The following is a 19,711-nucleotide window of genomic DNA, read 5'->3' on the forward strand; positions in this document are numbered from 1 at the left end:
GAGGTGAAAATGCCATAGCATCTCTCACAACATACAGTATTGGACCTGGTCCCTTGAGCAGGAATTGCTGGGAGATTTTGGGTGCTCCCTTGTAGCATGATGTTGTAATCTATCAGTGTGTACCCTTGAACTGTCTTGTTCTTGGTCGCTCAGGGTAATAATTACCCAGACCATTTAACCTTGCAAATGCTTTGCAGCTATTAATCACTGAGCAGCATTCCTGAAACGATAGGGTTCGTATCCCCATTATATGAATAAGGAAAGCGAGACAAAGAAGGTAGCAACAAAACTTCATAGGAAGTGTCTTCTGCTCTGGGGTGGGTCTGTTTTGGGGGTTTGATTTGCAGCCTGATATTTCCGAGGTGCTGAGTCCCAGAGCAGTGCCAGTGCCACCGGGCTGAGAGCAGCACTTGCGCAAAGTCAGGCTCTGCGTGTCCCAGGGTGGGGAGAGGCTTTTGAAGAATTGCCCCTGCATTAGAAAGTTGATTTAGGAGTTAGGACTTCGACTGCTTTCCTCCAGCTGTGAGGCTTGTTTTTGTGGAGGACGCTGCAGGGAGACAGGAGGCGAGTTCCCAGCGAAGCCAGCATGGCAGGAGGGCAGGCAACAGTTTGCAGCCTTCCTGCATCATTTTCACAAAGCACGAAGCCAAAGTGTTACCAGCAACCTGGAATGCAGAGAGGACTCGGGTTTTGCCAAACACCAACCAACCATGCAGAGGCAAGGAAAAAACCCTGCTGTCTCCAATTTGCTTCGTTTGCAGCTAACCCTTAGATCCTGTCCCATTTTTATTTGCGGTTTCTAGCTTGTCCTCCTCCTGCATTTCTCCGTATCCTGGCGAAGGAAGTGCTGTGATCAAATGTTAATGCTCAGGAAAATCTAGCTGTGAGCAGCAGCGCTCGCATCCTGCTGTTTAACTTTCCTTGTCATGGGCTACAGCGATCAGTGGCTGGGGCAGGCTGGCACCGCACGGGCCCTGCCACGGCTTCTCCGCGCGGGGCTGTGCTGGCCATCGCTGCCTCCCTCCCTCCGAGCGCTAAATATGTGGTGTGCCCTATCTCTAATACTCCTTATCAGGGCCCGGCTTTGTTTACTTGTATAATTCCCTCAGTGCCTTATCAGATTAGCATGATTTCAAAGTGTTAAGAGCATCAGTGCCTGAAAGAGTTTTGCACTCGGCTTGCCGTGGCCTCCCTGCGTTCAGATTAGCTGCAAACGCATTCGTGATAATAGGAAACTGTTTGGACAGAGGCGGTTTTCTTTTCATACTAGATTAATAATAGAAGCATGGAGACCTGTTAGAAAGGAGCAAGGCTTTCTCATGTAGTTGCTTTAATCCTTGTTACATCTTTGATATTTGGCTTTTTTGTGCATTGGTGTTGAGGAATGGTGGAGAAAGCCCCCACGGCCCGCAGCCAAGGCCACGTGTGCTTCCTGGGGTCAGAGGGAAAGGGAATGATTCCTCTTGGTTCCAGCGGGCTGGGCAACAAGGCCCTTCTGAGCAAATGTCTCTTTTCTCCTGGGTGAGTTTGGATTGTTTAAACAAAGGCCATGAAGGAGGTTACACTGGAGCCGGCCACAGTCGTCCCTTCTTCCCTCCCTCCTCCTTCTCTGATGGTAACAGTAAAGCGCGTTACATATATGTAAGCATTACGTTAGCACATACGAAATAATGAGGTTTTCCTGTTCCTAACAGCGGCAGGGATAATCAGACCAATGTCTTCATAACATCCAGAACAATGAAGGTTTTTGGTGTGCGTGCTGCCGAGGAGCGTGGTTGGAGAGGGCCACCCAGCCCCTGTGAGGGTGCTCACTCCTCTCAAAGGGGCTGGTCCTGACCCTCCTCGCAGACCTGGGCAGAGCCCTAACTGAGCTGTCACCTGCCTGCTTGAAGCGTTTGCCTTGTGCCCAGCTTGCACCTCATGCCATCTACTTATCTAGCACAGCTACGATCTGTTTACAGAGTAGTTTTGCCTTGCTTGGAGTGCTAGGTACAGTGAAAAACAGGCTTGTGGTATAACTGGGCAGATACCTTTAGTCTCAGCCAGAAAAAATTTGCTCTGCTTTCCACGTTCATACCATGTACTCATTCCCAGGATGCAGTGTCAGCAGCCCCTCCAGCTCCCTCCTGTCCCCCTTTTGCCTGGTTGCAAAAGCATCCAACAGCCACGTTCGTATCTTAGCTTGGGCTCAGCAGAGCCAAGCGTTGACTTCTGTATCCCGAAAGATCTGTTGTTATTCCTGCTTGCTCTCACCCTTCCCTCACCACCCTCTCCTAAAATTCCCACCCCTCAGCTTGCTGAATAATTTCAAGGTGCTAATTGCCCGGCACTGCAGCTGATCCATTGATCTGGAACACAAACAGTCTCGAGGTAATTTTCTGTCTGAGCCAGTCTGGGGCTTACGCAAGTGCTGCTGTTTGTTTCCTTGTTTTTAATTTCCTGCAAAGAAAAGCTTTTGTGTTGCTCTCGACAAGATGCCTGTGCCTCTGTCTCAGCCGGCGGCTGCTCCGTCAGGCCACGTGGGTCTCAAGGAAAATCGGCGCTAACAATACCCGTTTCTTGTATAATTGAAGTCTGCGGGTGGGAATCCAGAGTCCTGCTCAGTCACGTCCCTCTGTCAAAACTGTTGGGCTGTTCCTTGAGGTATCAGGTGGCTTCTCTTGCCCATCATTTGGGACAGACTAGGAGCAACTCATCCTCCTTGTCCTGTTAGAAAAATACCTGCTCTGTTAGGTGAATACCTGGAGGCAGAGGTTGCTGGGGTCGCTCCTCTCCGAGGATTCAGACATCCCTTTCTGTAAGAGCTAACCGCAAACCCCCCAAGCGCTGGCTAACTCCCGCTCGCCGGAGAGTGCCGCAGGCGTCCTGCACAGCCACGAGTTAATTTTCCTGTGGCTCTTGCTTCCCGCAGCCGTCAGCAGAAGCGTTGTGCCTTTGCAGGGTTGGATGTGTGGAGGGGCGGGGGTGTGCGGGTGATGTAATGGGAGCAACTCCCCGCGCTCGGGGAGTAGGAGGCTGTGCGAAAATAAACTCATCTGCATTCGTTTTTCTCTCCCCGGCTTGCATGCGCAGGTTGGGTTTACCTGGAGGACTTGCTCGCGTACCTTTTAGCTAAAATCAGCGGCGGTTTTGCTCTCCGGGGAAGAGGGCAAGGTCGGTGCGGTGGCACGGGGCAGGGGGGGCAAAGGGGGGCACACAGCCCCGTGAATGCAGGGACCTGCACCCCTCCGGTGAAGAAAGCGCAGAAGGAGCTTTGCGTCCCATTTCTGGGAGCAGTCTGGTCTCCGGGTGCTGTGTGCGCGCGTCTAAGTAGAAATGAGCAGCAGTTGGCTAGCCCCGAATCATAAGCAGATTTTGAAAAGTGAAACAAACACCTATCTCCCTCCAGAAAACAGCCCCTTCTCTGCAGGGTGAGGTAAGGTGCCCGTGGCTCAGACCTCGTTTTTTGAAATGCTGCAGCCTGGCTGGGTCAGAGGTGGAGGACAGCCCTAAGGTGTGCAGTAACCAGGTGTGGGGGGGACACACACACGTTCGCACCATTTGCAGTTCCAGCCTCCTTCCAGGCAGATCTGTCACTTTGGCAGGAGGGGAAGGTTCGCTCCCCACCAGTACCTCGCACCGTGCCTTTGGAGGGATGCTGGCTCGTGCACACTAAGCCACAGCTTTAAGGACTTCATCCATAGAAAAGGTAGCATTTCTGCTGCTGCTGATTCAAAAGGATCTGCCTGAGTGAGTGTGTGCAGCCCTCGCACCTGCGTACTTGGTTTTCCAGAAATGGCAAAGACTGATGACATCTCTGGAATAATTCAGCACCTCCCAGCCAAGGAAAGATTTTCCCAGTTCAAACAAAGTACTGAAATATCCCCTCTGTCTATCCACAAGTTCACAGATAGAGTAGGAAAGGGGAGGTAGAAAGAAGGAAACATCTCACAAACTGGAAACTGAGCTGCTGTGAATGCTTTTCCCAGCAGCACCCTCTGTCACCTGTCCGCCTGGCACTGGCAGGAGAAGGGGATGGAGCAGGGCTCAGCTGGTCTGCGTGGCTGGCAGCCAGGAAGGGTCTTTGATTTTTTTCATGATGGGCTCAGATGACAAGCAGCAAACAGGCATCATCCTCACGATGATGGGTTGGGTAGCCAGCGCTCGCAGGTTCTCTCTGGCTTGCCTGCAGACATGCAGATATGTCTCCACTGCCCTAAAAAATGGTCCTTTTAAACTGATGTAGTCTCAGAGTGTGATGGGAACACCCAAAATGGACCTGTGTGTTCATCTGTCATTGGGCACTATTGAAACTGCCTCTGGTCTGACTCAGTGTGGTCATTGGTGTGTATCCAGAACATCTCCCAGAGAGATGTCTTCTCCTCCATATCTTTTAACTGGAACAAGGGGAGGGGGGCATTTAGAAAAACAACTTCAAAAGTTGGAGAGCTTGACATTTTCATGTAAAGGTATTTGCCTTGCAGAGCCACGCTCTAGCATTGTACTTCAGAGATGCACTTGAATGTTAAAAATGGCCTTTCTCATTCATTCCACCGCCTTAGCCATGTCTGTGGCACTGGACATGACCCAGGATGCACACAAGACTCTTGCTGTGGCAGAGCACAGGACCACAGCAGCACTTCCAGAAACAGTGATCTCATGTACCCACTGGGGGCACAGCTTCACCAGGCTCTTCTTCTTGCCACAACCGTATTTCAGGCTCAGGTGAAGGACCACAGTCAGTCTGGGGGCTTCCGCAAGGCCAGGGAAAAATGATTGTAGCAGCAAAATCCCTGCAAAGCCCAGGGCGTACGCTCATCAGGTACTAAAGACTGAGACAGGGAAGGGAGTGGGACAGGCACATGAGCTCACATGGGGGTTCAGAGATTTGTTCTGGGTGCCTCTGGTGAAGCAGCTTGGGCTGCAGCAGGTCTGGTAGATGTGCAGCAGAACATGTCACTGCTTGGGTATGTGGTTAGTGTGGGACAAGCAGAGACTCCAGGTAGTACTGCTGGCCTCTGCCTGCAGCACCTGGAAGGCTGCAGTACAGCACTTAGCAGTTGTCGAGTTCAGCTGTCTGTCAAGTCGACCCAGGGATGCTAATTCTTTGCTTGAAGATGGGGAAACTGAGACCAGGAGGGATATTTGCTGATTTTAAAGGAAGTATATTGTGCTTCACATGGCTGAAGATCTCTCTCCTGCAAAAGGAACTTGCATTGCAAACACATTCTTTTCCCCCTGGGAGATCCTGGCCTTTCATTTATGCAAGGGGATCCAGCTGCTCTCCAGATGCAGACCAAAGGATTCACTTGTTTTGGTTGTAGGTTGGAGCCTAATGGAGGGAGAAAAAAGCAGCTGCTTGGATTTCTGCAGCTGTTGCTGGTTTTCCTACTTCAGAGGGAAAGAGGAGGCATGGAGACCCCTCACCTTAGTGGCACAGGCACTGCTGGGGACGGCTCCGAGTGCCACGGCACTGCAGACAGAGGTGGCTTTGGGAAAAGTGCGTGAAATGAAAATACCAGGAGACAAATAAAGGGGAGCTGCTTCCTGTAAGTGCACCAGGATGGGTGGCTAAGTCCCATCTCCTGAGCTTAGTTTTGGTGCTATTCCTGTAATGCCCAGGAATGACAGTGCTCTGTCGTGGCAATATTTTACATATGTATTGGAAGAGAGGAGGACCTTAACAACCAAATACTTACTGTGGAAGGGAAACGCAGGTAAGGGAGAGGACGTGATGTGCTCAAGGTCACCTCACAAGCTAGTGGCAGGGTAAGGCAGGTCGGCCACGTCCGCTGGGGCCAGACCACTGTGATGGACTCACAGCATCCATCTGCAACGCTGCAGCCCTTGCCACGGTCCCAACAGCCCTGCATGCAGTCTGTCTCTGTCTGGCAGGGACGGGGCACCTGTGAAAGAGCTTGCAGCTCTACTTACCCCTAAGCCAGCAGCCAGCTGGGCAAGGAGTATAAAAAAGTCTGGAAGAAAGAGAGATGCTGTTGCTGCAGCCAGAAGAGTATTCATCTTGAGAACTAGCTGCTCCAGGAAACACCAGTGCTAAAATGCTGTGGGAGATCAGTGAACAGTTTCATGTTTTCCAACATGTAATTGGTATGTACTCTAATTGCCCCATATTTAAAAGAGAAATAAGCAGTGGGAATAGGAAGGAACATATTTCACTTGTTTTTCTGAATATTGATGAAAGCTAGCATTATACGGGCTCCTCAGCACGTATTTTCCATTACAAAAATCTTCTTACCTGCAGCATACTGTATTCGTCTTTTAAATATCATTGCTCCTTTCTTCCCTGAAAAGCTTCCGTGAACTTGTGCAAATATTTGCTTGCTGTTCAGTGGCAATTTGGATAGTCACCAAATCCAGGAGCATGGTTGTACAAGCGAGCTGTGTTCTGCGGGAGGGACCCCTGCTGTAGGCAGCTCCAGCTGTAACTGAGTACAAACACCTCGTCCACAGGCCTGGAGCACTGCAGGGAGGAAGGGACCCACATCTCCAGCGTGGAAGGGCATCTGTCAACATCTAGGTCTTTTAGGTCAAAACCAGCAAGGCAGAGTGCAGCGGCAGAGCTTCATCCCCTGCGCTGCTTCTTTACCGCCTCAAAGGTCAGCTGCTCTTTAATTCTGGCTCTTCTTTCTAGATCTGTATGCCGAGCACGTGGTAGAAATGTAGCCCATGCTGACAGAGGCCTGGGGTGTAGAGACACAGCCCGATCCCTGCAAGAAAAGAGCAAAGTGTTAAAATCACTCTTGCAGCCACCGGTGTTTCAGTGACCAGGACCAGCTGGGGAGCCAGCAAAAGCCCCAAGGCGGTGATAGCACAGGCGCATCTTTTAGAAGCTTTCTTTCCCTTGTCTGCAGTGCCGTGATTATCTTTGAGTTAGGCCACTCACGAGCTCTCAGCCATGCCTTCTCTTTTAACAGGTACAGGAGACATCTTTGCAAATATAATGGTACCATCGTTATGGTGGGGGGAGATGGGCTCGCAGCTGGCTGGGGCTGTGCGGAGCTGGTGAGCGTTGCCGGGTTGTGTTCTGGCCAAGCCGGAATTAAGCAGCAGTGCTGGGTTGGACCTGATGTGTGCTCAGGTGCACGTGTGTCGTGGGCTGTCCACCCTGTTGCTTCCAGGAACACGTAACATGCCCGGGCCAGAGACTACCCAGGAACGGGTGCATTTCTGAACGCAGCATGCTTCTTGCCTTTGCTTCTTAAAGTTAGAAAAAGCAGCAGACAGTTTTAACCTAGCTTTTGCTGGCTTTTTGCACTCACAACAGGCTCCAGCAACAATATTCACTTTATTTTAGCTCTTCCCTGGGAATGGGGTTTTCAGGTCCCTCTGCTTGCCTGTTTTCAGGCAGCAGAGAGATCCTGAACAGCTTATGTTGGGTAAAAGTCACTGGTTTGTCTCTTCGGTCCCAGTGGTGTGCCAGGCGTATTTGATTGCTGGAACTAGCCCAAATTCCTGTCTGCACCCTTAATTGGGAAACAGGGATGGGGATGAGCAGGGGACTCCAGAGGTGTAAATAGATCAGTCAGCCGCATGGCGTCATCTCTGCTCTGTACAAATGCAGTTGAGGACGTGCTGAGCAGAAAGAATAATTTTAATTAGCACGTACTCCTTCCCAAGCTCTGGAACTTGTGTAAATACATTGCCACTTCTGCTGATTTTAATGGACTAGGTAGTGAACTTTCCAGGAAGAGGCCACTCCTCAGCATGTACCTCATTCCTCAAAATCCATGTAGGCTGTGTCCATGTCAGCAGAGGTGAGGATCCCTTTGGCATCTGCTGAGAAAGGGATGCATGTGTTTCTGGACAGGCAAAGAGAAGCAGCAACAAGCTGTCCTCCTCTATCGTCCCAGGGCATGGACATTGTGCCTGGGATGTCTTTGTGTAACTGTACCGTCAAGGATAAAAATACACTGACTTCTCCATCTTTGAGTATGACATCTCCAGTGCTGTCAGAAAGACTTTCCTACTTCGTGCAGATACGTGGGCAGACATATGACAGTGGAGAAGCTGCACAGCACTGTGCTCTCCCCTCTCTACAAACTTTTTATAAAGGCCTTGCTAGAGAGCTGCTTGATTGTAGCGCCTGCAGAAATGGTTGTGTTGTATGGGATAGTGGATGGGGCTGGTTAGAAAAATAGGTACTTTATATTAAAACTTCCCAACTGTTTTAAAAATTCGGAATACTCACATGACCTTGCAAATTGTTTATGGGGCCAGTGAAGCTTTGGTGGAGACGGCTGAGCTGACACAGTCTCTGGTATCTCCCGAGGTGACTGGAAATACTCGGTATTAAATCACTTGATGCCTCTGGTTAGGAGCTATTTGTCTCTCCTTGAGAACAGGGCCTGAAGAAATGTCCCAGGTGACCTCAGCGCTCTTGGAAGCAGGTTTTCGAGTCTCCTAATTTTTATTAAAATGAAGGTGGGATGAATGTGTTTATAATTTCCCTTCAGTAAAGGGCTTGGAGAACTCCCTTGCTTGTGAGTAATAACAGTAGTTTCCGTCAGATGGACATGGAACCTGGGGTCACCATGTGTAATTCCCTGTGTATATAATTTGTCTTATTCACATTAATAGTTTGAAATTCAAACTGGTTATTACACTGGGTAGAGTTTGAATTGAATTGTCGGGAAAACATGAGAAAATTGCACTGGGTATGTTCGCCCATTCTAATGTAAACCCATAAAGGACCTTTAGATTTAGTTAATCTGTAATTGAAAGAAAATCTGTAACAGCAGACGAGGACCAGTGTAGGATAAATTTCATGTGACAAATGAGAGAAGATGGCTGCATCGCTCAACGTCGCTTTGGGAGTGCTCCTAGGAGGTGTTGATTTGGGGAAAGCTGGTGCATGCTGGGTGCTCTACAGGTGCCAGCTGCTCACGAATGAGACTTTAACAGGCTCCGGGTGCTTGTTTTTCCCTAGAGTGCTTTCTTGTTTGCTTCTTTCTTGTTTTCCTTTTCTTTCTTTCACTCTGTCTTATCTGTCTGTCTTTTATGGTCTTGATAGTGGAAGGTGAGAGACCTTTGCCTTTCAAATCTACCTTAATATCCCTAGAATAGCACTACCACCAACAGCTTCCTCCCTCAGTGGTGCAGGAAAGATGGTCAAAAAGGCCAGAGCAAAACTTTCCAGTTTCTTCCATTCCCACCCTGTTTTCAAACACTTAAATCTTTGCCCCACTCCCTCTTTGGGCAGAAATTTTCCATGCTGCTTGTCTGCCTAGTGCTGATTTTTGCATTAACTGTGAAATCCTTCAGTTTTGAGATGTATATAAACCTTAGCTACATCACAGATATTTAAGAATTTTCACCATTCTTCAGCCTTCTCTCCTGACATAGAATCGTAGAATGGTTTGGGTTGGAGGGGACTTTAAAGACCATCTTGTTCCAAACCCCCCGCCATGGGCAGGACACCTTCCATTAGACCAGGTTACTCAGAGCCCTATCCAACCTGGCCTTGAACACTTCCAGGGATGGGGCATCCACAGCTTCTCTGGGCAACCTGTTTCCATGCCTCAGCACCCTCATATCTAATCTAATTCTGCCCTCTTTCAGTTTAAAGCCATTACCCCTTGTCCTATCACTACATGCCCTTGGAAAAAGTCCTCCTCCAACTTTCCTGTAGGCGCCCTTTAGGTACTGGAAGGCTGTTCTGAGGTGTCCCTGGAGCCGTCTCTTCTCCAGGCTGAACCACCCCAACTCTCTCAGCCTGTCTTCATAGGAGAGGTGCTGCAGCCCTCTGATCATCTTGGTGGCCCTCCTCTGGACCCACTCGAGCAGGTCCGTGTCTGTCCTACGCTGGGGGCCCCAGAGCTGGACGCAGGACTCCAGGTAGGGTCTCACCAGAGTGGAGTAGAGGGGGAGAATCACCTCACTCAACCTGCTGGCCATGCTTCTTGTGATGCAGCCCAGGATATGGTTGGCGCACATTGCTGGGTCATGTTTCAGGACATGGTTTAGTGGGCATGGTGGTGTTGGGTTGACGGTTTGACTTGATGATCTTAGAGGTCTTTTCCAAACTTAATGATTCTATTACTATTTCTTAAATGTTGAGCTTCTCATCAACCAACACCCACAAGTCCTTCTCCTCAGGGCTGCTCCCAATCCTTTCTCCACCCAGCCTGTATTTGTGCTTGAGATTGCCCTGCCCCATATGCAGGACCTTGCACTTGGCCCTGTTGAACTTGATGAGGTTTGCACAGGCCCCCCTCTCAAGCCTGTCAAGGTCCCTCTGGATGGCATCCCTTCCCTCCAGCACGTCGACCGCACCACACAGCTTGGTGTCGTTGGCAAACTTGCTGAGGGTGCACTCAATCCCACTGTCCATGTCACCAACAAAGATGTGAAACAGCACCGGTCCCAATACTGGCCCCTGAGGAGCGCCCCTTGTTGAGGTCAGCTGTTTCTTGAGGGCAAGATTTAGAAGAAATAGTGGGGTTTGTACCCACTTTATAGATAGGAAACTGAGGCACAGAAATGTTGACGTTAAATATATAAAATGTCAAGCTGTCATTTCTTCACTGCAGAGTGTTTGAGTTTATGAACTTAACAATGTTCTTTTGACAGTTTTGTGAGTGGGATAATACCTAAATAGGAAAATGAGATGACAGGTTTCACAGCTTCCCTGTTGAGGGAGTTTGGAATAAAAAAACCTCAGTTTTGGATGCTCTGTTGGGAGAAAATGTCAAAAACAGAGCCACACGGTTAGAGATGGTGAGGTTCCCCGGCTGTGGATCCAGCCCTGCAGAGGTGCCTGGGCATCCCATCAGGAGCAAATTTGGGATGCACAAAGAAAAGCAATAAAAGAGGCAAAAACTGAAGTTTGATGGTCCACTGTGATCCTGGAGAAACCTGCCATCCTATTTGCTGATAGCGCTTAGTATCTAATGAATATTTGGAGCTATCAGCACTTTAAAAATTCCTGATGTGCCCCTGGATGAGATGTCTTGCTGCCAGCTCATGCCTCTGAGACTGAGCCAGAGCGCATGCTGCAGGGCAGAGATGCAATGCTGGAGGCATTGCGCTCCTCGTGTCGTGACTCGTGCTCGCGGGGCTGTCTTCTGTGCCTGCCTCTGGCACCCATCACTGGCACAGGTTGCCCAGAGAGGTGGTGGATGCCCCATCCCTGGAAACATTCAAAGTCAGGTTGGACGGGGCTCTGAGCAACCTGATCTAGTTGAAGATGTCCCTGCTCATTGCAGGGGGGGTGGACTAGATGACCTTTGAAGGTCCCTTCCAACCCAAACCATTCTGTGATCACCTCCGGTATTGCCCTCTAAAGAAGGTGGCAGCTGACCAAACCGTTAGCATAAATGGAAAAAAATTGCAAAAGCTGCTCGGTTGTGAGCGCACCGCCCTCTTCCCAAGACGAGCTCGAGCTTGTTGGCGTGTGAGATGATTTCAGCTGAATCAGAGCTGTGGGATTTTCTTCCTTCTCTTGTGCATAAAAGCATTAACTTTTTGGACCTAATCATCATGTTTCCCAATGCAAAGCCAAGTCGTGTGCTTTCATCTTGCCTGGCTATTGTGCTTAGATAAGTCCCTTGGTGTGGGAGTGCTCTGTGGCACTCGAATCAAACCGACACCAAGGACTTTCTGCCTGGCAGCCATCTCACACCATGCTGCAAACTGCCTGTGGGGCTTGTTTAGAATTTGTGTGGCAGCAAGTCTTTGCTCCCAGTTATTAAGTGTGAAGCTGGCAGCGTATGTGTTTTGAGGCGAAAAGAAAGGGTATTTGCATCCTCTGAAAGGTTATGATTTGCATTGTAACATCCTCAAGACGTTTTTGCTGTCCCGGTGGGGTCCCTGTGGGGGAAGCGCAGCGCTGGATCACTTTGGCTTGTCCTTGCAGCAGTGCAAAGCAAGAAACGGGGCATCCTGCAGGAATTACCCTCATGCGTAGTGCATAGTGAGGACTGGGGCACGCAAAGCTGGGCATTGGACCAGCTTCAGAGCTCTTTCTGGATTGTAGCACATACAGAAACTGATAAATGGCATCTTTACCCTACTGTATCCCCTTTTGTGTGGCTTTCTGGAAGTGAGAGAAGCAGAGTACTCCATTTCCTACCGTTAAAGGAATGTTTACTTAGCCTAATTTCTCAAAAGAAATGAGGCTCAGGTGGTTATCTTCCTCCCACTCTCCCCTCAAGATTTTGAGCTCATGTGGCCAGTTTCCACAGTGCCCTCGAGGATAAAAAGTTCCTAAAACGTTGTCTGAGCAGAGACATCCAGTTCAAACACATGCGCTTTAGTAGAGGTCAGGGAAACCACACCGGTGGGTGCTGGAAACCTGCCTTGGGCATGCAGCTCCCCACGGGCCCGTTGATGCTTGGGCCATCGCACCCTCTTCTCGGCAGCACCCAGCTGCAGCACCCGGTGGCCTCTCCAGCCCCTCCTCAGTGGCTGTGTGATAAAGCTGACAGAGAAGTCAGAAAGACGCCCAAGCTTTGGATCAGGCTTTACGACCTGAGATAATCCGTCACTTCATTATAAGAGGGGATTTTAAAACTGCAGAGCAATGAAAAACTTCCACTGGGCAGTGGGAATAAACATAAAAATCCTATTAAAAATATATATACATAAACTGTGCTGCCACACAGGCACTGGCAACAGCTCTCCCAATTTATCATGAATTTTGCAGTTGGCAGCGCTTTTATTTTTAATGCCTGACCATTGGAGTCCTGCTATTGCAGGAGCTTTTTTCTCTATCTTTTTAATACAAGCAAGAGTCTAGCTGTCATTTTTGCAGAGGAAGGCTATAAAAGGTGAAATAAGTACAGTGTAAGGGATCTAAAGCCAGAAGGCTGGTCAAAAAATGCACAGTATTTCTTAATTTCATTATTTTTTAACATTTGGAGTTAGCCATGGCTGCAAACATAAGTCATATAATGATGAATAGAATGAGCAATTGGTTCATTCAGAGTACCAGAACAAATCAAGGAGTAGCACATCACCCAGAGTACTTTGCTATAATGCAAAAATTTGTGTACTGAGTGAAGATAAGCACTTAGGAGATAATCCAACATACCACACCAAAGAAACAAACCAGGTGAAGAGAAATGGAAGGCACCTTCATTTCTCTCCAAGCACTACAATAAATCCATCATATATCTACAGTTTCACTTGAAAGCTAATAGGTGTCCTCTAGTGGGTATATGATTACTGTTAAGTTGGAACGAGGTCCACAGAAAACAACTCAGAGGGTATCCTTTTGGAAGAAGGGAATAAGTCCCTGGTTGGCAGTGCTTTCCACAGCACTGATCCAGATATCAACGTGGGTAGGTGAGATGCATTTCTGCTATGCAACTGTGCATTTTCCAGTTATTCCCCCCTTAACTATAACCCTTTTATGAGAAATTTTAACCCATTTAAATTAGGTGCAGAAAGGGAAAAAGAAGTTTTGGTGGCGTTGCACTTTCTTAGAGCGTTTTGCACGTTTTCCAATGCCCTTCTGGAGGGGGAGGACTCTCTCCCAGTGCTTTGCCTCCTGCTGTACAGGGTGCATGAGACTGAGTGGTCTCCAGGGTGGAAAACAGAGGCAGAAAATTGTTGCTGTTTTCCCACCGTTGTACACACCCCTGCCATCGGGCTGACCCTTTGGTCAGAGCTGTAAACCAGGAGATTTTTCCTCCGCTGCTTTGTGTGACCACCTTGGCTGCTTGCAAAGACCCATGAGCTGGAAGCTCATCATCTGGCCGGCATCCTCCCAAAGGTATTTTAGGACTGCCGTGTGGAGCACCAGCTCACAGTACTTACAGTATTTTGTAGTGCTCCAGCGGCAGCAATTCAATCCTTATTTGGGTTTCGGCCAACGTTTGTTGTCCTCACTGGAAATGGTATTGATTATTTGAGTTCAGGAGCCAATTATGGCTGATATGATATTCACCACCTTGTGTCCCAGGATGACGTGCATGGAGGCTGCTTTGCTTCAGTTGTACCTTCCAAATGGGCCGGTGAGGCTCTGGACAGACCTCTGACCTTTTAAATCACCCATGGTGCAAATAAGCAGTTTAACTTATGCCCTAAACCTTATTTGACACGTGGTTGTTGGGTTTGGTTTGAGCGGGGATTGGCATTTGTTTGATATCTCCTTCGGTGGGTGCTGTGTCCCGTGCCGTGTCCCACATGGCACCTGTCTGTCTGCTTGGTGGCACTGCAAATTTCGTGCAGCGGGGAGAATTTTGGATGAGAGAAGACTGCTGTGCCAACAGAGAGAGCTGTACCATGGGCTACGGGAGGCCACCAGTGATTGGTACCTAGTGTTACGCTGCCAGGCAAAATCATAGGCAAGATGAGTGCTATGTGATGATGGGCGGCAAACGATGGTTACGGAGCCTGCGGGCAGCTGAACCACTCCTGGGTGCCAGCTCTTGGCAGCAGGTCTGCAAAGTGTTGCACAGCAAAAACACAAAAGTCTAAAGGCTTCACCCCAATGCAAATTCAAAACAAAGACCCTGATTATAATCAACAATGCCCAAGTCTCTGAGTTCTTAGAGATCCTTCTCAGCCAGAGGTGACATGTCCCCTGTGATGGGAAGCGGGAGTGACCTGCACTCCGATAAACTAGTTGCAAGAGGATCTTGAGAGCCCAGTCGAGAGATTTCTGTGCCGATCTCGCGGTGTGAGGACGGGGGATGCTGCGGTGCTGAAGCCGTGGGGTGTCAGGAGCTCTGCTCTCCTGCGGGAGAAGTGGTAGAGAGTGGTGGAGCTTTGGCGGGTTGGTGCTGAAACAGGGGCGATTCCTCCTTTTGCTCTTTATTTATTACCTTATTCTGCCTCACTGAGTCTGCGTTAATGTTACGTCTGGTGTTCTCAGCTCTCCTTGGGTTTACTGCATTTAACAGCTTCCTGGGCAAAGCACCTTCCCACGTGGCTTATTTGATGCTATTTAGATGAATTTGTTGAGCCTCTAGCCTGGGTTTGTTTCATTAAAATTTGGGCTGTGCTTTTCCATCTGGCTGTCTAGTGGAAACAGTGTCCAAAATTGGTATTTCAGTCACTTTCTATATATTTTTTGCAAAGTTAATTGAATTATGAGAAGCAGGTTACTTAAGCAAATGCAATGGCCCCTGTCACACTTCATAGGGCCTGTTAAACACATAAAACCCAAACACGATTAACGCTTTCCAGTAATTACAAATGCAACGGGCAAATCAGCCTTCCTGCCCCCTGAGTAAGAGGTTGACGAGGTCTTCTTGGGGCAGCTCCTCCAGCACCGCTGCTGCTGGAGTGAGATGTGATAATGCCTCCGCTCACTGTGAAATACCGCATCTTCCATCACATCCCTGACCCAAAATAGTTTTTAAGCTGGTATTTAATGACCTGCAGCCAGGCCCACGTCACCCATACAAAGCAGGAATATCATCTACTCCGTTTATAGAGAGGGAAATGAGTTGTGATCTCTTCTCGCTGCTGGTAATGAGTCATTAGCAGACTTGGGCACACGGGTGGGCCAGGCTGACGAGCACCGGACCCCGGAGCCCGCGGAGCTGCCCGTGCATCCTCTGCAGCTGGCACCGTTACTGGGGCAGCCACGCTGCCGGAGGCTTTTGGGGACGAGTTTGCGGAGAGGAAAGGTGTCACTTGACCTTTCTGTGATTCAGTTGCCTGGCTGCTTTAATGGCTTTGGGATGTGGGAAATGGAAGTGTAAATACCGATGACGTGCAGGTGGCCTCGCCTGCGCCTGCCTGCTCCGTGCTGCCAGGGAGCAAATACATGTCCAAAGAAGGAACACGTCTCTTTTTTTTTTTTTTTTTTGTCCTCCTTATTTATTTCACAGGCGAGGAGCAGAGGTGGGAATAAAGGAAAAAAAGACGTCAGCTGCTTATTAGATCAGCAGCAGTTGTTTTGAGCCCTAGCTTCTCCATGCCAATCGATGTAGTAAGCTTTGTTTTGGGGGTGCTTTTCTCATGCAAAGGGCTGTCTGATCAGAAAATGGTATTTTGCTGCAATAATTTTCTGCAAGCAACTTGCAGTGGTCTCTCTGAGGTAACATGCTGTTGATTAATGCACAAACTTACCCCCTCTCCCCGGTGTCTAGTTTTCATTCTGTGTAAGCTCTGATTATTCAGTAAAAAAGAAACATTGGCCTATGAAGCTAAACATCAAAATGCAGAAGCAGAACCCTCAGTGTCCCCACTGTTTGCAGTGTGTTTGCTCAGGGTTATTTTCATGCCACACACAATTGAGGTTATTGAGGAGAGCAAAATGAACAGTATTTGTTATTCAGTTCATTTTGGGTTTTCAGCGCTGTCGTTGTCTCACAGCAGTGGTGCCTGGGGATTCAGGGGGTGTGAGGTTATGAATTTATTACATGGTGTCTGGAGCTGTACAGAAACAGCTCCCAAAGGTCTTGCTGAAGGAGAAGGAAAGGATACTGTATGGAGGAGCCAGGAGTGGGTGGACAGAGTAGGAAATGTGGGTATGGAGACATGAAATGGCTTGCCTGTTGTGCCAGGGCACTGACTGCAAGAGCAGCAATACTGGGCTTTATGCTTTCGGACTGCTGGGCTGCATCTAACCTCTAAGCAAAGTGTGTAGGTTTCCGCTGGGACCTCCGCTGTGTCTTTGCTGGCTGGATCTGCATCTGAGGTCAGGTTCCTTACGCCAAGTAGATTTAACCGGGATTATGCATTTGTAAGTCTGGATCTGAACTGTTTGTTTCTATAATTTGCCAAACCAAAATCCAAAGTCCAGAGAATCTTAAGAGAAGTTTATGCCTTCATTGCAGGGTCCGCGTCTGGGCTGTTAATACATTAAGGTTTCCTTAAAACAGTAATTTGTATTAAATGGTTTAGCTGTAGATTTTTAACTACTGAGTGATAATAGACTAGAAGCAAATGGAATGGAACCAGCTTATTGTTAAAAAGATTTCCATTATCTTAGTATGTGATCACCTTGTAATCTCTAGTGTATATGTTATACCATCCATCCCTTACAGAGCTGTGTGGCTCTTGTCTTCTGCTTTAGAGATAGAGGCAGCAGCCTGCAGATGCATAGGGTACCTGCTCTGCATCTCCAAAGTCTTGGGCTAGTGCCCAGGCTGCTTTGTCAAACTCCATCTCAAGTCCAGGAGAACAAAATTTGGTTTTACAGCAGGAAAAAGGAAACAAAAGAGACCAGAAAAGCTTGAATAAAGTATTTGGAGAAATTGTGCGATAGAAGAGATTTGAGTTAAGTCAAAGACCTCAGGCTGTTTCCACATGGGGAAGTCAGCAGTGCTGGTCACTGGCATCTGAGCGAATCGCTGAGGCTCGCGTAGTTCCCTGTGTTGTCCTTGAAAATCTGTATGAATCCTGCAGTGGAAGTTGATGCAATCAGTGTATCTGAAAAGCGGCACAGTACTAACCTGTGAAGCAGCGCGGGAAGCCCAGGAGGTTGCCTGGATAAGCAGGCTCATCTCCTTCCTTGCACTGAGGTCTCTGCTAACCACATATGGACCAGATGGTGGACCTGGCTCTCTCTGCCTCTAAAACAAACCTCTGTCCTCCCTCTCTGTCTCTTTGCAGAGCTCCCTTCCTCGGAACACTTGAGCGTGGCCGATGCAACATGGCTTGCCCTCAATGTGGTGTCTGGTGGAGGTGGCTTTTCTGGCTCCCAGCCCATCGGAGTGACCAAAATTGCCAAGTCAGTAATAGCACCACTAGCTGACCAAAACATCTCAGTGTTCATGCTCTCCACCTATCAGACGGACTTCATCCTGGTAAGAGGACATGAGAGGTCCAGGCAGAGTTACCTGCCACCAAATGAAAGTTCATTTGGACAGTTTTAATGACATTTCTGGGAACAAGTTGTTTGAGGAACAGCAGAATGACCAAAGTCTGCTTTCCCCAGAGCTCTGTGCCTTGTAGTTAGGCTCTCTGACGTCTCAGGAGCTTTTCCCATGGGATGAGGCATTTGTCGGTATGGGTTATCTGGTGTCTAATGAGAGTGCTGAGCCCACACTGCAGTCTCTCCCTTAATGGAGGCACTGGCAGCATTTCCCACCATCACTCAGACGTTGGTTTTCTGAGAGTTAGAGGAAGATTGTGTCTGCTGTCAGATTGGCTGATGATGACCAAGAGGCTCCAAAGTTGTTTTGGGGATAGACAGACAGACTGTCTTTCTGTCTCACACACACACGTGTGCATGCACACAGGACACAACCACATAAGCTTTATTTCCTTAGGAAACAAGGCTGAAGGACAAACCGTGCTGAGTTCTTGAAGGGATGCTGGAAAAGAGGTGAAATGTCTCCCTCTTAGAAGTCTCCACACTCTTTCCACAGTCTTAAAAGCACTGTGGTGCTTAATCCTACTGATATTTGCAGTTGTATCACCAAATATGCTTCTCTAGATGCACATCCAGATGGTAATTATCCTTACATACCTGCTGGCTCAAGCAGGAGTGATGTGTCCACTTTTCTGTGCCCTGGGAATACGTAACCTCCACTGCAGTGTATTCTGACTTCTGGTGCATACTGTCATGAGCTAATCCTGTTGTCAACTTCAGGTACGTGAACGAGACCTGCCCTTTGTGATGCACACGCTGGCTGCTGAGTTCACCATCCTCAGAGTAGTGAATGGGGAGACAGTGGCTGCCGACGACCTTGGGATAACAAATGGATTTGTCAAACCAAAACTAGGTAAGGACCAGCATGGGCTCGGCTTGCCAGGGAGCTGGTCTCCATGACACATGGGGGTGTCTGCCTCCCACCTTCCTTCAACATTTTGGTGAATGTTTATCCTGTTGTAAGATAATAAACTATCTTAATACACACTTGAGTCTATCCCAGTTCAAGCAAGGATTTGAGTAAGTGCTTAACTTTCTGAGCAGTGCTGATGAGCTTTGCTGAATTTGAAGAGGAGACATGCCTTTTGTAGGATGGAAGGTTAAAGTACAATTCATTTCAGTTGCAAAAATAACATTGTCTGCAGCTCCTATTTCCATGTTTCAACATTTCAAAGGAAAATGGCTTATATAAAAGCTTGTTTAAGTATTGCAGTGATTGATGCACAGAGAATAGTGTTATTCAACTTTCACACTTCACTACCAGTCAGGATCAAGACCATAGTGAGCCCAGGGCTGTACAGAACCTTAGGATGTTTCCAGTCTAGAGAAACAAGCATCAAGCAAAGGGCACAATCAGGAAAAGGAACTGCTTAAATACATATGTTTACCTACACACCTGTGTGTAAATTTTCTGCCCTTAACCAAACAAAGCAGGGATCAGTATTATGAAGTGCCACTCAGCCTCGTCACTTGAATAGCTATAAATAATCTCATTTAAGAAAACGAGCCTTAAACAAAAACCATAATGGAGGGCACAGTGAAACGCTCGTTGCTTATGCGCAGGTATGCAATTTGCTGTGTTGCTCTGTTTAATAGTTGAATGCCTAAATACTGGCTGCTTCATAGCCACTGGCTGCAACATGTTTGCCAAGCTGCTGCATGGCAGCTGGTTTTTAATTTTTGTGGATATTACGGCAAAATAGGCCCCCAGAAAGGAGGGAAAAGAGCGTACACTGCCAGCAACCACAGCTGGAGAAATGCCTTCCGTAGCCCTGCCTTTTAAATGGCGGAAGCCTGAATTTATTTCTACTTTTCAGTTTGTGTTGGCACCTCCTTTAGCTCGCCCCTTGTCTCATGTGGATGCATGCAATGGCCTGAGAGCCCCTACGAGCAGAGAGCTGAGCTGTGCCCCCGTGCAGGGCAGGGTTCTCGGGATGA

The 19,711-nt window shown here is 48.4% G+C and overlaps 1 protein-coding gene across 3 annotated transcripts in view; it reads left to right on the plus strand.

The window, feature by feature from the left end:
- The window catches only part of CASTOR2 (cytosolic arginine sensor for mTORC1 subunit 2), a 124,559-nt gene that overhangs the window by 96,222 nt on the left and 8,626 nt on the right, over positions 1-19,711 (plus strand). For all 3 annotated transcript variants that reach the window (XM_075032439.1, XM_075032441.1, XM_075032442.1), the window contains 2 exons: positions 17,512-17,705; positions 18,494-18,626. In XM_075032439.1, the coding sequence (XP_074888540.1) occupies positions 17,512-17,705; positions 18,494-18,626 (327 nt within the window). The remainder of the gene's footprint in view (positions 1-17,511; positions 17,706-18,493; positions 18,627-19,711) is intronic.

This window comes from Buteo buteo, chromosome 7 (assembly GCF_964188355.1).
Source record: "Buteo buteo chromosome 7, bButBut1.hap1.1, whole genome shotgun sequence".
In the NCBI taxonomy this organism is placed as follows: domain Eukaryota; kingdom Metazoa; phylum Chordata; class Aves; order Accipitriformes; family Accipitridae; genus Buteo; species Buteo buteo.